Source organism: Coregonus clupeaformis, chromosome 2, assembly GCF_020615455.1.
Source record: "Coregonus clupeaformis isolate EN_2021a chromosome 2, ASM2061545v1, whole genome shotgun sequence".
Lineage (NCBI taxonomy): Eukaryota > Metazoa > Chordata > Actinopteri > Salmoniformes > Salmonidae > Coregonus > Coregonus clupeaformis.
Genome location: NC_059193.1, coordinates 11,327,657 through 11,347,662, shown reverse-complemented (window position 1 = coordinate 11,347,662; position 20,006 = coordinate 11,327,657). Strand labels below are relative to the sequence as shown.

The 20,006-nt window shown below is 45.7% G+C and overlaps 2 protein-coding genes across 2 annotated transcripts; both read right to left on the bottom strand.

Annotated features, from left to right (window-relative positions):
• Positions 1-2,269: 2,269 nt before the first annotated feature.
• On the bottom strand, positions 2,270-7,543 carry LOC121536810 (RDS/peripherin-like protein xRDS35). The gene is made up of 6 exons (XM_041844384.2): positions 6,671-7,543; positions 4,803-5,045; positions 4,379-4,566; positions 3,873-4,119; positions 3,523-3,684; positions 2,270-2,951 (listed from the first exon to the last, which is right to left on the bottom strand). The coding sequence occupies exons 1-6, from the start codon at positions 6,818-6,820 to the stop codon at positions 2,889-2,891; spliced, it is 1,053 nt and encodes a 350-aa protein (XP_041700318.1). The 5' UTR covers positions 6,821-7,543; the 3' UTR covers positions 2,270-2,888.
• Positions 7,544-8,932: 1,389 nt separating this feature from the next.
• On the bottom strand, positions 8,933-17,653 carry LOC121535622. Its single transcript, XM_041842859.2, has 7 exons — positions 16,458-17,653; positions 14,747-16,316; positions 12,706-12,734; positions 12,212-12,340; positions 10,412-10,478; positions 9,876-9,983; positions 8,933-9,607 (listed from the first exon to the last, which is right to left on the bottom strand). Exons 1-7 carry the CDS (start codon positions 16,754-16,756, stop codon positions 8,933-8,935), a joined length of 2,877 nt encoding a protein of 958 aa, XP_041698793.2. The 5' UTR covers positions 16,757-17,653.
• Positions 17,654-20,006: the final 2,353 nt, after the last annotated feature.

Below are 20,006 nucleotides of genomic sequence, written 5' to 3'. Positions count from 1 at the left end.
GCAATGGCGAACCCTGGTGGGAATATGGTGTAAAGGTCGGTAGCCTACAATCAATGAACGTTCTACTTATCAAAGAAGGATGACATGTTGAACATTGTCGTAAAACACAGAGTGTATGAACTATTTGACAAAATAAGAAAATAAACAGCAAATAAAAAATTTAACATGTTGGCTATAAGTAAGATAGTGCGCAGTTAATATTGCACTCAACATTTTTGGGGGGGTCAAAACATAATTAAAATGTAATTACAACTTTCTACATGAGCACACTTTCAAGTGAACTTTCTCCAAACCCTGTCCATTGTTATGGTATGTTTTTACTCCATCTCTCTCCAGTGTTCCTGTTGCTGTGCAGAGAACTGCTGTAGCAGTAGTCTAAGGATTAGCTATGTTAGGATTATGAAGGTGTTATGAGAGGTGTCAGAGTATACCTAGCAGCCCAGATTACATTGTACAGTCACTCCGCTCCATACTGTCATAGGCATACAGTATCACTGGCATCACGTTGTCATTACACACACATCGTCCTATACCTCTGGGTGAACTGAAATAACCCAACTCAGTTGAATGTCTGTCTATCTACAGTGGGGGGAAAAAGTATTTAGTCAGCCACCAATTGTGCATGTTCTCCCACTTAAAAAGATGAGAGAGGCCTGTAATTTTCATCATAGGTACACGTCAACTATGACAGACAAAATTAGGAAAATAAATCCAGAAAATCACATTGTAGGATTTTTTATGAATTTATTTGCAAATTATGGTGGAAAATAAGTATTTGGTCACCTACAAACAAGCAAGATTTCTGGCTCTCACAGACCTGTAACTTCTTCTTTAAGAGGCTCCTCTGTCCTCCACTCGTTACCTGTATTAATGGCACCTGTTTGAACTTGTTATCAGTATAAAAGACACCTGTCCACAACCTCAAACAGTCACACTCCAAACTCCACTATGGCCAAGACCAAAGAGCTGTCAAATGACACCAGAAACAAAATTGTTGACCTGCACCAGGCTGGGAAGACTGAATCTGCAATAGGTAAGCAGCTTGGTTTGAAGAAATCAACTGTGGGAGCAATTAATTAGGAAATGGAAGACATACAAGACTACTGATAATCTCCCTCGATCTGGGGCTCCACGCAAGATCTCACCCCGTGGGGTCAAAATGATCACAAGAACGGTGAACAAAAATCCCAGAACCACACGGGGGGACCTAGTGAATGACCTGCAGAGAGCAGGGACCAAAGTAACAAAGCCTACCATCAGTAACACACTACGCCGCCAGGGACTCAAATCCTGCAGTGCCAGACGTGTCCCCCTGCTTAAGCCAGTACATGTCCAGGCCCGTCTGAAGTTTGCTAGAGTGCATTTGGATGATCCAGAAGAGGATTGGGAGAATGTCATATGGTCAGATGAAACCAAAATAGAACTTTTTGGTAAAAACTCAACTCGTCGTGTTTGGAGGACAAAGAATGCTGAGTTGCATCCAAAGAACACCATACCTACTGTGAAGCATGGGGGTGGAAACATCATGCTTTGGGGCTGTTTTTCTGCAAAGGGACCAGGACGACTGATCCGTGTAAAGGAAAGAATGAATGGGGCCATGTATCGTGAGATTTTGAGTGAAAACCTCCTTCCATCAGCAAGGGCATTGAAGATGAAACGTGGCTGGGTCTTTCAGCATGACAATGATCCCAAACACACCGCCCGGGCAACGAAGGAGTGGCTTCGTAAGAAGCATTTCAAGGTCCTGGAGTGGCCTAGCCAGTCTCCAGATCTCAACCCCATAGAAAATCTTTGGAGGGAGTTGAAAGTCCGTGTTGCCCAGCGACAGCCCCAAAACATCACTGCTCTAGAGGAGATCTGCATGGAGGAATGGGCCAAAATACCAGCAACAGTGTGTGAAAACCTTGTGAAGACTTACAGAAAACGTTTGACCTGTGTCATTGCCAACAAAGGGTATATAACAAAGTATTGAGAAACTTTTGTTATTGACCATTTTGTCTGTCATAGTTGACGTGTACCTATGATGAAAATTACAGGCCTCTCTCATCTTTTTAAGTGGGAGAACTTGCACAATTGGTGGCTAACTAAATACTTCCCCCCCCCACTCTATCTATTTATCTATCTATCTATCTATCTATCTATCTATCTATCTATCTATCTATCTATCTATCTATCTATCTATCTATCTATCTATCTATCTATCTATCTATCTATCTATCTATCTATCTATCTATCTAGTACAAAAGGACTCAACTCCGCAAATCCATTAAAAGCAACTAACTTTAATATATTAAATGCCTGATGCCAACTTCACATCAACTTCACATGTTACTTAGCAGTGTGTTAACAAACTCTATAGCCAGTCCAGGATTGAATAGTAGGCCTTCTTCACACGGGGTGAGTGTTCGTATTATTACGTTGTTACCTGTGTGATTTAGATTTTGTCATATCTGAATCAAAGATCATCAGAACATTAGTGTACTTCAAAGTGTGTGTGTGTGTTTTCATTTACTTGTGCACCAGTATGTGAATATTGTTTTTGAGTATTTATAAAATTCTCCATCAGGAGCAACAGGGCACAAAATTGGGTCTCAAAGATTATCATTTCAAATTCTGTCAGGTTAAACACCCTCTGCAATGTTAGATCTTGTCTTGTCTGTTTGTCTGTGCAGAGCATGATTAGATAAGATTCCCTATGTATTTTTGTGCTCATGCGTTGTTGCAGTATAAATCAAGCCAAAAAGATTAGTGCCTGTGTCAAAGCCAACACAGAGCTCTAGCTAGCCCACCATTAGCCTGGTCACAGGCTAGACCACCATGAGGTCACAGAACTAAGAAGCCTCTCTCCCTGTCTCAAACCCATATATGGTTATATATTATATTTCCATCTAGCTGGACGTGGCTGCCTTCTCGCCGTCTGCCCCTGCTTCTGCCTCATCACCTGCGTCCACCTGTATTGATAAAGAGATGGAACACCATTAGGTTATCTTCTTGGAACATCTTTAGTGAGATACAACCAAATGCGTTACACAAAGCATTGTGGGTACTGTAGTACAGGTCTGATCAGGAGGATGTATTGTTACAGAATGTTAAGATATAAATGTTTTGTGTAGAACATATACAGATGTCCACTCTTTTGTTGCTGAGAATATTCCTGCACGGTAGGAAATGCAAATGTAGTGTATTTGAGTTTTAAAAAGGCTTCCAAAGTTTGTAATTTCCACTTAGAAATTTCAGACTTGATTTGTCCTAACGAAAAATGTATCAACCACTACAAAAATGTCCTTTAATTATAATCCCCATAATAATTGACATTTTCTGTTGCTGCAGGATTATTTTACTGCTGTAGCAAACTGGCTCAAATTAAGATCCTCCAACTGTGTGATTGGTCTGTCAGATCCACAAGGGACATTTTGTCAGCTCTATTTATTATCTTTCTATCTGCAACGTTTAGAGTGTTCCACGTCCCTGAACACACCCCTGATATGTTTCACAGAGCATTATGGGTATGTAGTACACTACCTGTCCGAACTGCAGCAGTTTGAACACAGTAGTCTTGACATCCATCAGGGTCTCTTTGACCCCCTTCGCCAGAATGTAGCCCTCGCTGTCAGCTTCGGGGTTCTCCGGGTCCACACCATCCAGAGACGTCTGCAGGTACCGCAGGCTCACCAACACTGACATCTGTGGAGATGATGTCACAGGGGTCAAGGTTAAACTCAAAGCCATGGTTACAACATCTATATCTACAGCCACCTTATCACAGGGGCAGAGGTTGATGGTAAAAAAAATCACCACTGAAAACTACTGTCACCACATTACAGGGCAAGGGTCAATGTTCATATTTTGTCTGTGTTTGTGCATATGTATACCTGCAGGGAGATGACCGACAGTATCCCGGGGCCAATGGTGTTCATGAGGCCCATGTAGTAGTCGACCAGCGCCTCTCTGCAGCCGCGGTTGTACAGGTTCAGCTCCTCACTCTGGTGCTCATAGTTGTAGTGGGCAGTGTTGTCAGTCAGGTGGTTCTGGAGGCAGGGCCGAGGGGAGCCAGGGTTACAGCAGCTGAAGGGGACTCCATCCATCAGGTAACGACCGTCCACGTTGCTACGCACACGACTGGAGAGAAGATAGGTTAACGGTTTGATTGAGTGTTTCCATTGTAAAATGTTACCTTACATAAGTGACAATGGCTTTAATGATGGATGAGACATGATGTATGGAAATCCCATGCGAGTCATCATCACCTCAGACAAGTCAGAGAACGGTGGTTTGTGGGCTTAACTTTACTTCTCCTCTCCACCCCCTCTCTCTCTCTCTCCCTCCCCTCTTCCCCCTCTGTCCCCCCTTCTCCCCCCTCCATCCCCCCCTCTCTCACTCCTTGACTTCTTTAGAGGTGAAGTCCAGGTATCTGTTGCTGATCCACTGCACCTCGAACCAGTCCCTGTAGTTGGTGTTGCCGCAGCAACGCAGTTCCATTTGCAGCGTGTCGATGGTCTCCTTCTGGAAGCAGCGGCCCGGGACATCCGTGTCCCGGTAGAACCGGATACCGTTCTTCAGGCCCACCTGGGATTGGACAGAGATGATGTCATAAAAGAGACCAGGAAGTACTCATGGGAGCCAAGGCTTGTTCTCAATGGGGGGGGCCTTGACCTTCTCCAATATGGATGTGATGCAGGCGAGGAGATAGGATGCAAGGAATCACAGAAAGACTAATTGAGATAGGGTCCGAGTGTTGTCATTATGTTATTCAGTTGCATTCACCGTCTCATCCTTCTTCATGCCATCCCAGTGGCCCTTACCTTGAGGGACTCCTCGAGTTTTCCCTGCAGGGCGTAGCTGAGCACCACAGCAGACAGCAGCCAGACACACACCATCCACGCCAGGCCATACCAGGGCAGCAGGAAGGGCTTCCAGGGGGGGAACCGGGCAGAGTCCAGGGAGTCCTGACACACCCGCCCAGCAAACAGGTTGATCCCGATTGTTACCAAGCCCACCAGCATCAAAATGTTGGGCACCACGTGGATCTCTGTGTTGTCCATCACCTGGAGGGTCAAAGGTCAAATCTAGGTTCACATTACTATACCAGTTATAACAAAGTAATAACAAAGGCAATATACTAGTTATAACACAGTAATAAACTACATCGAAATGATCTATGTATGTTACATTATAGCGCTAAGCACCAGAGAATATGTTCTTTGCGTATAGAAAATCATTGAGTGTTGAAGCTAGGCATTTGTCACCAGCAGATGCACTGGAAAACAATGTTTACTTTTTTGAAAGGCCCCAGATTTTAGCCACCCTTAATCAATGGTTCATTGGAGATATACCAGCGCACCCTACATATCTGGGTGATAGGTTACGGCCTCCAATATGTCACAAGTGTGAATCTTTGACTGACCCCCCTCCCTCCGCCTCCCTCCATACATACAATCCATACATAGCATGAGTCATGAACACAGCCACATACACAGCTACACACCAATAAAGCCCTCTACCCCCCACATACACACACCAATAAACCCCTATACCCCCCACATACACAGCTACACACCAATAAACCCCTCTACCCCCCACATACACACACCAATAAACCCCTCTACCCCCCCACATACACACACCAATAAACCCCTCTACCCTCCACATACACAGCTACACACCAATAAACCCCTCTACCCCCCACATACACAGCTACACACCAATAAACCCCTCTACCCCCCACATACACAGCTACACACCAATAAACCCCTCTACCCCCCACATACACACACCAATAAACCCCTCTACCCCCCACATACACACACCAATAAACCCCTCTACCCCCCCACATACACACACCAATAAACCCCTCTACCCTCCACATACACAGCTACACACCAATAAACCCCTCTACCCCCCCACATACACACACCAATAAACCCCTCTACCCCCCACATACACACACCAATAAACCCCTCTACCCCCCACATACACAGCTACACACCAATAAACCCCTCTACCCCCCACATACACACACCAATAAACCCCTCTACCCCCCACATACACACACCAATAAACCCCTCTACCCCCCACATACACAGCTACACATCAATAAACCCCTCTACCCCCCACATACACACACCAATAAACCCCTCCACCCCCCACATACACAGCTACACACCAATAAACCCCTCTACCCCCCACATACACAGCTACACATCAATAAACCCCTCTACCCCCCACATACACACAGCCACACACAAAGCTTGTCCAGATTCAAGTCAACTGCATCATGACAGCCCAATGTTTTGCTCTGCAGTGTGAATAAAGCTTTGATAGGTGAAGGTGTGAGACAGACGCCACACTGAGAGACACACAGAAAACACAACAAAGTGTTTAATGGAACCAGCCAGGATAGACGACAGGAACAGTAGTGACACAGACAGGCGGATAGTTGTGTGTGTGTCCTGTCTGAACATGACAGGTGTGTGTGTGTGTCCTGTCTGAACATGACAGGTGTGTGTGTGTGTCCTGTCTGAACATGACATGTGTGTGTGTGTGTCCTGTCTGAACATGACAGGTGTGTGTGTGTGTGCCGTGTGAAATACATCAGGTATGTGTGTGTGTGTCATTTGCCATGTGTGAACAGGTGTGTGTGCTGTGTGTGTGTTATAGTGTCAGTCGGTACCTCTGCCCTGCGGAGCAGCTCGGTCTTGAGGTACACTCCCAGGGAGAAGGTGAAGGCCCCAGCCAGCACGGCCAGCCAGGACAGCAGCCACAGACCCTGGGCCAGACGCACACGCCTCTGCAGGGGGAACTGCAGCTTCAGCAGCGCCATGGCTGGTGCTCACAACAACCAACACAGGACACAGAAAGAGGGAGAGAGAGAAGAGAGAGAGAGAGAGAGAGAGCGAGAGAAGAGGACGGAGGGAGGAGATGTTGGGATAATCAAGTAGAGAGAGATAACAGTGAAGGATGGGGAAAGAATATCGGTAGGTTCAAAGAAGGAATGTTCTGGGCAAAAAATAAGGTTCATAGGAGTAGGTTATGCGAAGGTTGTTGTATTAGACAGACAGGTACGGCTTGGCCTTTCCAGGGTGCGTTGGTGAGTTATTATCAGGTTGATCTCCTGTAAGTTGTTCCTGTCGGTCGAGATAAGAAGGAAGATCCGTCTGATGGTGAAGGACAGGTTCGGGTTGGGACGATAATCCAAAACTTTCGCGTAGAAAGGAAAATATAAAAAATCTCTAAAGTAATCCAATTGAAGTTGTGAGACAAAAACTGAAGGCCAAGATAATAATGAATCTAATAGTTATTTGATAATTCACGTGCTTTTTTGATAGCAAAACTATGATCCTTCAAATCATCCGGTTATGGTAGCACCACAACAGTGACACTTCGATTCACACAATTACTAACAATGACAACCCCCATTTGTTTAAGATGGAACCCCTCTGGTGTGGTCTATGCGTGGTCAAGGTGCACCCCTAAATTCCTGCTGTGCCCATGGTGGAGGACACGGACTGGCCAATGTCGAGGGTACAGTATGGATATGGTAATCCCCCCATCATAGTCCCTGGGATCCTATTAGGACAGGAGCACCAATGGGAAAGCAGGCCAGTGTCTGATCAGCAAATCTGCACTGGGCCTACAGGTTGGATTTGACTGTTATGACAGGTAGACTCACAGAGAGTTGAGACAGGACGGAGAGGGCCAGGGCTATATGTTATACATGCAGATAGAGAGAGATGGATTAAGCTTACAGGCTGAGGGACTGGGGGAGGGGGAGAGTGATGGCTTAACACATGAAGTAATGTTTGGGAGAAAGACAAATGAAGAAACCATACATCTTTAGAATTAGTCCTTTTATTGATCTACAACATCAAAAGTCTTTGGCGGGGATGACAGCAGCTTTATACAGTTTTAGCTAAAATAGTTTATTAGGATGGACAGCATAGCATTCATATAGGGACCTGTGTTTTGGACAATCATGTCACAAGACCTGTTACAGGAGGGGGTCGCAGTTCCGGAGCGACCCACTAGCTGTCATCCTCCGACAACCATAGGCACCTCCTCCCTCACAGTCTGGACTAATCATTATCCTATTGGTGTCACCTGTGTCTACCTGTTCTCCTGTGTATTTATGCCCCCACATCAGTCGCTGTCGCCGCACCTGGAGGCAGGTACGGGTGGCGCTTAAGCGGGCCTCGGTCAGGTCTCAACATCAGGCCAACCGCAGGCGTCGCCCAGCCCTGGTCTTTCGCCCGGGACAGAGGGTGTGGCTCTGGGAGGATATCCAGTTTTTCATTGTGGACTCTCCGGAGTGTCCCCTCGTCCTCGGGCACCCCTGGCTGGTCACCCACAAACCCCGGATAGACTGGTCCACGGGGCGGCTCAGACAATTACTTTCATTGTTGGTGTAATTCTCATTTCTGGAAATGGCTTAAAGTAAAGGTTAAACTCTAGGTCATGTGACATGATAGCCCAAAACACAGTGGGTAATACGTTAATGGCAGCTGGATCTATGTTATTCAGATATGAAGGTTACTTCATTGGCTTACTGGAGTTTACAAAATAGCAGTCATTGTTATAAAATAGAAAATTCTACTCACTGTCTAGACATGAACAAAAAACTATTTCAATTCTAAATCACTTCATAACAGAAAGGAGGGACAGTACCACATTGCAAACTTGGATTAATAACTATATTCTGTATATATGTAAATTAATTGTTTAAGTCTAATACTTTCTTTACCACCGCACAACAAGACATTTGGGAAGGAAACAGAATAATATTTACAATGCCATCACTCAAATGTATAGTGACATTTAGTGAGTCAAATAAATGCAGAACTACAGGCCTCAAACCATCACAAACAAACCATCACAACTTGAACAATCCTAGCCTATGTAATAGTAGGTTACAATTACAGCAGTTCATAGGTTCCTTTCACTCCGCACCCCTCTCTTCAGTTGTTCCCCCTCCCCCTCCCCCGTTGGCCTTGTGCCCCCTCCCCCCACCTCCACTCCCATCCTCTGGGTGTGTCAGCTGGTGCATGAACTCATCCAGAACCCTCTGGGCCATCAGATAGGACACATCAACAACAGCACCCTGCTTACTCTCAGCTGCTCTCCCTGCCCCTGCCACGCCCCCCTTGACAGCAGGCAGAAGGTAACCCTCCCCCACTGCACCTCCTGCACCCCCTGTACCCAACTCCACCAGAGGGTAGGGGTTGGGAGGGGTGTCAGTGTGAGGTTGGTAGTTGGAAGGCCTGGGCTGTCTTGTTGCTTGGCTGGCAGCTAGCTTCTTATAGATAGCCATACTGATGTCAGCGACGGAGAAAGGGGGACTCATCGGGGGAGAATCCTCATTTCCTGTTTGACCTATCACCCCAAACCCCTCCTCCTGCTTCCAGGGCACAAAAGAAGTGACCTTTTGTGGACTCGCCTCAAACTCCCTCAGTCCTGCGCCTGACCAATCAGACGGCTTCTGCTCCAGTTTTGGAGCGGGTGATTGAATGTCGCCTGTGGATTGGCCGGTTTTCAAGGCATTCTTCAGGAACTGCTTGACAGTGTCTCCAGAGTCAAAGTGCTTCTCTAGGAGCTCCTTGATCAGACAGGGAACCTGGAGGACAGCACAGACAGTTCATACAATACAACAGACATAGAGAAACCAGTAGAGGAGGTACAAGAAATTATCATGTAGGCGGCAATGAGCGGAACATGAGTTGAGGAGATTATGGATACAATATTTTCATGTAAGGCCACTATCAACTTTACAAATACATAATCATCCTATTGTCTTTCCACCACTCTTTCTGTTGCCAGTATGTGAAACAAAGCTAGTGTGGGTTTTGGTTCATGTATTGCTCAGTAGATGGTGCTGTGCTCACATTGATGTTCTCCAGAGAGGCGATGGTGACGTTGGCCTGCTCCAGCTCTGTGCTGAGAATGGTGATACGCTGCACCATATATTTCCTCTCAGAGCTAAGGCTCTCGGTCTGCAGGGATAGAGCAGAGGACATGACTCAACATATTCAGTACATATTCAGGACATGACTCAACATGTTCTAGAGATGATATAGCAGTAGTACTTATTGTGCTCTCAGTCTTCAAGGACAGAACGGAGCAGAGGACATAAATCAACACAACACTGTGTGTTGTAGAGGTGACAGAGCGGGAGAAGGATATTCAGAGCAGTGTATGTTTCTATGCCTGGGTGGGGGTATGAGTTTATTTAGTGGCAGGAGTCTTTCTTAACCATATGACCTGACCTGGAAAAACGAGTTATAGGCCAGGGCCCACAGTTTTACCTGGTCAGGTTCTGGCCCTAGATAACATAACCTCAGTGTCTCTCCCCATCTCTCTCTCTCTGTCTCTCCGTCTCTGTCTTAGTCTCTCCGTCTCTCCTGTTTAACCTGATTCTTACCGCTGAGTGCAGTTGCTCCCCCAGAAGGCTGTTGGTGTGCTGGGTACCTGTGTGTGTGTCCTGGAGCCTGCAGCAGAGAGAGACACAGCATCATAAGCAAGGGTGTGGCTATGAATTCTGGGACCATGTTGTATGCTATAACCCCCACCCACCCCTAGGCCCCTGGTCATGAGACCATCTGACCTCTGACCCTAACAGTAGATCAGACCATACAGCTGGCAGGCAGAGAACCACTCAATTTAACCACACCAATCAGTCACACGGAGCTATTGATCAGTGGAATTTGCCTTCCAAGAAAAAATGTAGAGGAAAAAAGCCCTAAGGGCTATTTCACAGGTTCCACAGAATAAGAGTTTCATAAAGTGTACTCTGTAAACCATATAGGGCATGCCTAGATGTGCTGCATGCCTTCCCTGGTACTCACAGTAACTTGAAAAGGGAGTGGCAGATGTATTGTAATCACACCAAAGATATACAAGGACAAGAGCAAGCATTGTTACTACAGTATTATACAATGATTATTGTTGTTATTGACGCACTTTACACTATAGCCGTCATCATATTATCATGTTACTATGTTACACTATAGCCGTCATCATATTATCATGTTACTATGTTACACTATAGCCGTCATCATATTATCATGTTATTATGTTACACTATAGCCGCCATCATATTATCATGTTACTATGTTACACTATAGCCGTCATCATATTATCATGTTACTATGTTACACTATAGCCATCATCATATTATCATGTTACTATGTTACACTATAGCCGTCATCATATTATCATGTTACTATGTTACACTATAGCCGTCATCATATTATCATTTTACTATGTTACACTATAGCCGTCATCATATTATCATGATACTATGTTACACTATAGCCGTCATCATATTATCATGTTACTATGTTACACTATAGCCATCATCATATTATCATGTTACTATGTTACACTATAGCCGTCATCATATTATCATGTTACTATGTTACACTATAGCCGCCATCATATTATCATGTTACTATGTTACACTATAGCCGTCATCATATTATCATGTTACTATGTTACATTATAGCCGTCATCATATTACTATGTTACACTATAGCCGTCATCATATTATCATGTTACTATGTTACACTATAGCCGTCATCATATTATCATGTTACTATGTTACATTATAGCCGTCATCATATTATCATGTTACTATGTTACACTATAGCCGCCATCATATTATCATGTTACTATGTTACACTATAGCCGTCATCATATTATCGTGTTACTATGTTACATTATAGCCTTCATCATATTGATCATGTGTCACGGATTCTGCCGAGGCTGCCCTTCCTCCTTGCTCGGGCAGGCTTCGGCGTTCGTCGTCACCGGAGTACTAGCTGCTGCCGATCTATGTTCTATGTTTCTATGTTCTACCTGTTGTTGTCTGATTGTTTCCCATCTTGTAATTACTTCGTCCCAATTTAACCCTGTGGCTCCCATTGTGCTCTGTGCGTGTTTGTTTATTGTTTCGTGTGTCGTTGGTGAGTGGGTTTGTTCCTCCCTGCGTGGAGGTTTACTTGTTTCTTTACGTGTTCAGTAAAGTTACGTTTTCATTTAGTTCTGTGTCCTGCGCCTGACTTTGTCTACCGCATTACACTGACACCATGACATCATGTTACCATTTTACATTATAGCCGTCATCATATTATGATGTTACTATGTTACACTATAGCCGTCATCATATTATCATGTTACTATGTTACATTATAGCGGTCATTATATTATCATGAGCTCTGACCTCTTGAACTTCTCCTTCATGTGGCCAAGCTCCTCCCTGGCCCTGGCTAGCTCCGCCTCCAGGCTCTCGATGCAGACCACTGTTTGCATCAGGTTCTGGTGCAGCTCAGCATTTTCCTCCTGCAGTGCCCTATTTACACACAGGAGGGTCATGGGAGATGGAATTGTATTACAAAAATGCACAGTCACATTTCCTAAGGCCATTTTAGCACATTAGATGCTATGGATGTAGCTCAGGTCAGCTTCTAGACATGTTACATTTCACATAGCCTAGTTAATCCAGAATGAACGCTGTGCGTTGTACCATTGTTACACACATTTCTCCTTCAGCTTGTTCTTCATCCATCTTTACTGATAGAGGTGATGAGAGAGCTCTGGAAGCCATTAGTGGAATTGATATTCAGTGACCTTTCACAATAAAAAGGATGTTCTTTAAAGTGCATCGATGAACAGACAGGAGAGGAGGAGAAAGAAGGGGGAAAAAATCACACTCACTGGAGTTCGCCTATGTCACCCGTCAAGGCCTTTGGAGAGAGACAGCAAAAGAGAAGAAAAGATTAGAGATAACTGTCAATTATTTTATAATTCAATAACTTTCAATACAGTTATATTAGTTGTATCAGTAGTGTTATCATCAGCAGTTTTTTTATTTGGTTATTATTTGACTCATTACCATATACATCATTCGCTTTGGATATTGTTACTGTGAGCATTGACAATGTACACTGCAGTTTCTTCACTTTCTAATAAAGTTTCATAAACTGAATTGATTGTTTTTTGGACAGAGATGAAAAGGGCAGAGAGAATGATAGGGACATAACAGGGCCAAAGGAATTGATTATTGAACTTTAGTTCATACGCTTCAGGAAAAGCTATTGATTGTGCGTCAGTGAGGTTAATAAAGCCAGAGCCACAGCAGGGTTACTCAGGCCCTCTCTGTGCTAGCTGGCACTCAGGCCCTCTCTGTGCTAGCTGGCACTCAGGCACTCTCTGTGCTAGCTGGCACTCAGGCCCTCTCTGTGCTAGCTGGCACTCAGGCACTCTCTGTGCTAGCTGGCACTCAGGCCCTCTCTGTGCTAGCTGGCACTCAGGCCCTCTCTGTGCTAGCTGGCACTCTGGCCCTCTCTGTGCTAGCTGGCACTCAGGCCCTCTCTGTGCTAGCTGGCACTCAGGCCCTCTCTGTGCTAGCTGGCACTCAGGCCCTCTCTGTGCTAGCTGGCACTCAGGCCCTCTCTGTGCTAGCTGGCACTCTGGCCCTCTCTGTGCTAGCTGGCACTCTGGCCCTCTCTGTGCTAGCTGGCACTCAGGCCCTCTCTGTGCTAGCTGGCACTCAGGCCCTCTCTGTGCTAGCTGGCACTCAGGCCCTCTCTGTGCTAGCTGGCACTCAGGCCCTCTCTGTGCTAGCTGGCACTCAGGCCCTCTCTGTGCTAGCTGGCACTCAGGCACTCTCTGTGCTAGCTGGCACTCAGGCCCTCTCTGTGCTAGCTGGCACTCAGGCACTCTCTGTGCTAGCTGGCACTCAGGCCCTCTCTGTGCTAGCTGGCACTCAGGCCCTCTCTGTGCTAGCTGGCACTCAGGCACTCTCTGTGCTAGCTGGCACTCAGGCCCTCTCTGTGCTAGCTGGCACTCAGGCCCTCTCTGTGCTAGCTGGCACTCAGGCACTCTCTGTGCTAGCTGGCACTCAGGCACTCTCTGTGCTAGCTGGCACTCAGGCACTCTCTGTGCTAGCTGGCACTCAGGCCCTCTCTGTGCTAGCTGGCACTCAGGCCCTCTCTGTGCTAGCTGGCACTCAGGCCCTCTCTGTGCTAGCTGGCACTCAGGCACTCTCTGTGCTAGCTGGCACTCAGGCCCTCTCTGTGCTAGCTGGCACTCAGGCACTCTCTGTGCTAGCTGGCACTCAGGCACTCTCTGTGCTAGCTGGCACTCAGGCACTCTCGGGTTGGGTAGCGTGTTGTTCCCAATGCAACACATTGCCTATAATGGTTTCCTGTTACCTAATATGGTTCATTGTGGACAAGCGTCACAGACAGAGGATGACGCTTGAGTTATCTTTATATAACTGCTGCTTTGTGGTTTAGGACACTAACTGACACTCCCAGTGTGGTTTGAATCACTTTAAGAACTTTAAAGAATTTTGGGACAAATCCTAATTGACATCAATGCATGATTTACCTAACTCTACAGCTAGGACCTACTATCTATAGTACGTATTTAGACCATTTCACTCCACCAGCATACATATGTAAGATCTTAATTTGATCACTCTTTTGTTGCTGAGAATTATCCTGCACAGCAGGAAATGCAAACTTGTAGTGTATTTGTGTTTTAAAACAGCTTTTAAAATCTGTAATTTCCACTTTGAAATTTCAGACTTGATTTGTCCTAACGAAAAATGTGTCAACCACTACAAAAACGTCCATTAATTATAATCCATATAATAATTGATATTTCCTGTTGCTGCAGGATTATTTTCCTGCTGTAGCAAACTGGCTCAAATTCAGATCCTACATCTGTAGTTGACATCAGTTAGACTCACCCTGTGTGGCTTAGGACGCCAGCGATAGGTTGACCGGTTGTGTCGGTCGCTATGCTCGGAGCTGGGGCTGGCCGTGTCTCGGTCTCTGTTCCGGGACGAGTCCGACTTGCTGGAGGGAGACTCCGACTCAGGCCCTGGCACTGGAGGAGGGGAGTGTGTGCGGATCGGGGTGCGGTGGGGTAGCTGGGGTTGCTGGGTGTGTGGAGATGAAGGTGGGCTATGGCAGGGCCTGTGGCTCTGGTCAAGGTGTTTGTAGCTCCAGTGTTTGTGATGGCTGGGTTCAGGGCTAGAGCAGACAGTGCCGTCTGTAAGAAGCGGGCCGTACCGTCCATGCCTATTACCGACAGGACCCTGGAAGTCAGGCAGGGAGGCTGGTTGGTCTTCATAGCCAGCTGGTGGGTGGGGTGGGTAGGGTTGGCTGGAGTGGCGGGTTGGGGGGCTGCCTAGACGAGGAGTGTGGTTCTTGCTTTCATACCCAAACTTTGCAGGGAGAGATATTTTCCGTGACCGTGTGTCAGAGTCATTCCTCAGTTTCCTAGGCAGAGCCTGCGGTTTAGTAACTGTTTCCCTCTCCTCCCCCTGCCCATCTCCCTGCTTTTTCGTGGGAAGCTGGGGCTGACTTTTCAGTTGAGATTTGGGGGATGCTGGGGCTTTGGCTGGACCCAGTCCTACGGTCTCGACAGGGACCCCCAGAGTATTGAGACGGGCGGGGCTGATGACCTGTTTAGTGATCTCATCCAGGAAAGCAGAGAACTGTATCTTCCCCTTCACCATGCTCTGCCTGGCTGCGTCCTTCAGAGCCTCCACATCCTGCTTCCCCTTGGGCCCTGCCTCCTTGCCTGCCACCCGGGGGGACAGCACCTCCATGGACTTGGCCTTGCGGATGTCCCGCGGAGCCTCCTTGTTTTTCAGGATGCCTTTACTGGGGAGTTGGATAGAGGACACCGCCCTCTTCGGCCCAGCCAGGACCTCTTCACTGAAGGCCAGGCTCCGGCCCAGGCTGGCTGTCTTGTAGAGGGGTCCGTGCTTCAGGTGTGGGGGTGTCCGTGCTTTCCCTCTGTCAGTGCCTGTGTTCTGCAGCAGCCCCTCTTCACTGCGGCTGTGGCACCGGTTGAGCTCGGAGTAGCTGGGCTCGTGTCCTCCCCTCCCCTGGGCCCGATGGTGTGTCCCAGGGTTTCCTCCTCCATGCATTCGCCCCTGTTTGACGGTGGCGCACACCTGAAGCTCACTGTCATCCTCCCGGAACTGTCGTCCTCCTGCAATGTTGGAGCAGGACATGGTATGTTGCGGCCGGCTGGCATGCTTCAGGGAGAACTTGTCGTCAATGCCGGCCTCAGAGGACCATTCGGTGGAAGAGTCGGTGGAGGAGGAGGAAGATGAAAGGGAGGAGGAAGATGCTCTGGAGAGGGTGACGGTGGTGTGGTGGTCCGACATTTCGTTGTCGTGATAAAGGTGCTGAGGATGATGGTGACGTCTATGGGATTGCTCCTGGTCATCTTGGAGATGGTTACCGTGGTGATGGTGGTGACCGTGGCGTTCACTGCTGCCTCTATCATTGTCCCGTGACCTGCTGTAGTTGATATGGTGACATGACCTAAAGATGTATTCATCCAATTCCCACACTCAATTGTAGTCTTCATCAAATGTGCATTCCTCATTACTGTTTAAAAAAGGAAACTTTAATAAAAGGGAAATTCAAAAGTGATCTTACCTGTGTGTCTCCCTTTCTTGATCCTGGTGCTGGTGGTGATGATCGGGGTTGTGATGGCGGTGCTTCTGTGATGTGATCCCACCTGGAGGAGGACTATGAACAGGAGTGAAAAACTTCTCCATCATTTGTTTCTTCCCTGCAGGGAGGTCGTCGATGCCCTCCTGATGTCTCTCCTGTAAATAGTGTTGGTCAGCTTCTGCTCTCCGTCTGGGGCTGCGGTCCCTGTCCCTATCCCTGTGCCCGTCTGACGGTGACCTCTTGGGTCTAACTGCTCCCTGTCTGTCAGCCTCAGAGATCATAGCTCCAAAGCAGAAGATGAACAACCATCACTTTGTCAGCAGGTTACAGGTTTTACTTCTGTTCTGTCTGAATGAGAAATTAGTAAGAAGTCCTTCAAGATAAGCACAAATGCCAAAACGTCCAAAAAGGGTCTGTTTTTTTTTTTTTTTTAATCTTAAATGTTTCCAATTAACTAACCCAAAGTTGTTTCTGCTGAAAGGGGAAAGTAACTATCTCAATGAAGTATCCAGCTGTTAAGTAATTCTGGACAGTTTATCAGCCTCTGGTCTTGTTGCTATCCATCTGTCTCCCTCGCCCTCCAACTTTAGAATAGTTGCATGACTGTGCCAAATCCCTGACCCAACATCAGTCAAACCGCATCGAATCCTGATGTAATGGTGTTTCATCTAACCTAATTGAAAGCGTGAGACTGACAATTGTCCTCATGAATGCAGAACAGGATCGAACCGACACAGCTGCAACAAGAACATTGGTGCAGTTCATTTATCCTATTGATGTGGATTATTGTTATAAGTGTGGGGTTACCCTTGGCCTCTATCATTGATTATTATGGATCATATATATAGGCCTTGTCCCGGGTTTATGGTTTGCATAACATTGTAACTTATGTTTGAGACCAAAATCCGTGGCCACAGCTGTGTGAGTAGTGTGAATAGCGCGTCTGTATCTCTCACAGAACTAGAATGAAATTCACTTTATATGATCTCTCTCCCTCTCTCTGCTCTGATAGACATGACCCTGCAACTCTCATCTCTCCAGCATTGCACTTCATCATTTATTTCTTTATTGAATAATCTCTGCGCGAAGGGTTCTGTTAAATTGAAATAGATTTGCCAAAGTTATAGAATAACTGCTGTCTGTTCAGAAATAAATGAAATAATTCAGAATAGCCTACTACACCATAATTTAGCCATAGAGGATCAATAGCTTCTTTTTTTTTAAATGCCTAGTTGTGGATTGTGTGTAGCACAATAACAAGCCATAGCCTACAGTCGGTAACTCACGGGAAATCTGTCACTGAACAGCATGCAGACAAAACAGGCCTTTCACAATATTTCAAATACAATCGCGGAAAAATACAGGTTGGAAATGGCTCCTGCAGCATTACATGTGTTGAGGCAGACACTATACTGTGACAAATGGCTCCTGCTGAAAAGAGAAGACTCTACTCTGTCTGCTGTAGGCTAACAAAATATGTGATCAACTTCCAAATACAAAGTAAAACAATAGCCAGATATAGGCTTTTGCCACGAATGCATCGGCCATCATCGGCGAGTGAGCTGCGCATCATTGGGTGAGTCAGTGAAACTGGCAAGGATGTTTAGGACTATAATTTCCTCCTCATATTGTAGCCTACAATATGTCTCCACACACCTAGGCCTATGCTATTGATGGATTCAAGGTCGTTTTTATTGATCTTTGATTCTCAGTTTGTCTGTGTCAAAGTAGCAAGTAATTTCGATCATTTGTGTGGTATTAAAAAATATTCTGCCAAAGTCAACAGTCATGTAAAATTATGTAGAATTGCATGAAATACGTTTATAAAAGGCCACATTTTTCCCGGACCCTAGGCTACTAAAATGTTCCCCATGTGTGCAACTTCTGTAAGTGCCTCTAGTCTACTGCTCTATGCCACTATGCAAATGCAATGATATGCATGCAATGTTTAATTATTAAGGTGTTTATTCCCCTCATGCGTTCCGGTACCTCAGAGCTCGTGCTCACTTTTTGTTTCCAGCACCTCCCAATTTACAAATTAAGCACTGGCCCTGTCACACATGAAACACATGCAGACTGGGGGCCATTTTGTAGCCTGTCATCTGGTTGAATGTGGGCCCAGACTTGTACTCCCAACCCTAGCTGTGTAACAGAAGTGAATTCACATGTAATGCTGTTGAGGCAGACACTATACTGTGACAATAGGCTACTGTAAATAGAGGCATATAAATCAACTTTTTGTTTGCCAATGTGTGCCCTACAGACCATTATGTTTTCAAAGTGGCCCCCAAAATGACGTTGACACCTCTGATGTCAAGCCTATTAACTTAAAATGCATGCATCATCAATGACCATTCAATGCAAATTTGTAGTACCAATTGTTTGTTTGTGTGACACACCAACACCTACCAGGGACTGGTCATCATCCATATGCAAATAAGGTATAGTAACTGAAACAGCTTATTTACCACGTGTTAACTAAACAAAGCCTAAACAAAAAACTATATCATGTTTAAACCCCCACCAGACAAGACATGATTACATTGAATCCAGAGGACAGAACTCCACGCCCTACTTTCACCGATCATTAGATTAGTTGCCTAAAGGAAGGCTGGCAACACTCATAATCAATGGTGATAGCAGCAGGCTGCCCAGCCCTACTCTTGAAAAATAAAAACACAATGACTGATAGTGTTTTTGCCTGGAGCTACTGATAAAGACAGATTGTGTCATTCGAAATGTACATGTTCAGACACCACCCAAATTAATGCCTGTTCTATTGTATTGTGCATGTGTCTGTGTGTGTGTGATCTAGTTCAAAGAAACTTGCAGAGAAGCAGCAGTTCTTCCAGGACCTTTAGACTTGTTGTTTTGTATTTTTGTGAAATATATGTCAGGCCTATGTCTGCTTCTATCTTCTCTATTATATAGGCTCAGGGCATAATATTTCCTATTTAAGCAGTATACTCTCCTTCATCAAACTCCTACATTAGTCTGGTTTGTGTCTTGATGTCATCGCGATGATGATGTCAGTGTGATGGAGACTGAATGCTACTCAGAGCCAAATATAGGCTCTGGGCCATCTTGGCCTACTGCTTCGCTTTTAGAGATGATCTTCCTATTCATTTCCTAGTTTGATCGTCACTATTACATTTACATTTGAGATTTTAGTCATTTAGCAGACGTACTCTTATCCAGAGCGACTTACAGTTAGAGTGCATACATTTTCATACAGACTATGACACGTCGAGTGACGCATGAGGTTTTGTGAAATAGCTTTGTGCCATCTGGTGGTGAATGCAAACGCATTCCTCTGCCTTCCAGAGTCCAGGCAGTACTTTTCCACACATACACACAATCACAAACTGAGCCTTTTGTTGGATTCTCAAGATTCTATTTTAATCTTCTATATTGAAGACACAAAATGTCATTGGCTAGCTGATATTGATCACTTGGTGTCTAAATAGACAGGTAGACCCAGATAATTCAATAATTTCGATAATTTTCTCTCTTTTATTTAATCGGATTGTT

Coding starts and splice junctions, on each gene's coding strand:
- LOC121536810 (XM_041844384.2), bottom strand. CDS start 6,820: ATGGCGCTGCTGAAGCTGCAGTTCCCCCTGCAGAGGCGTGTGCGTCTG. Junction 5,046..6,670: donor AGCTGCTCCGCAGGGCAGAG/GTACCGACTGAC, acceptor TTGACCCTCCAG/GTGATGGACAACACAGAGAT. Junction 2,952..3,522: donor AACTGCTGCAGTTCGGACAG/GTAGTGTACTAC, acceptor TTATCAATACAG/GTGGACGCAGGTGATGAGGC.
- LOC121535622 (XM_041842859.2), bottom strand. CDS start 16,756: ATGATCTCTGAGGCTGACAGACAGGGAGCAGTTAGACCCAAGAGGTCA. Junction 9,984..10,411: donor GGGAGCAACTGCACTCAGCG/GTAAGAATCAGG, acceptor CTATCCCTGCAG/ACCGAGAGCCTTAGCTCTGA. Junction 9,608..9,875: donor CCTCTCTGGAGAACATCAAT/GTGAGCACAGCA, acceptor GCTGTCCTCCAG/GTTCCCTGTCTGATCAAGGA.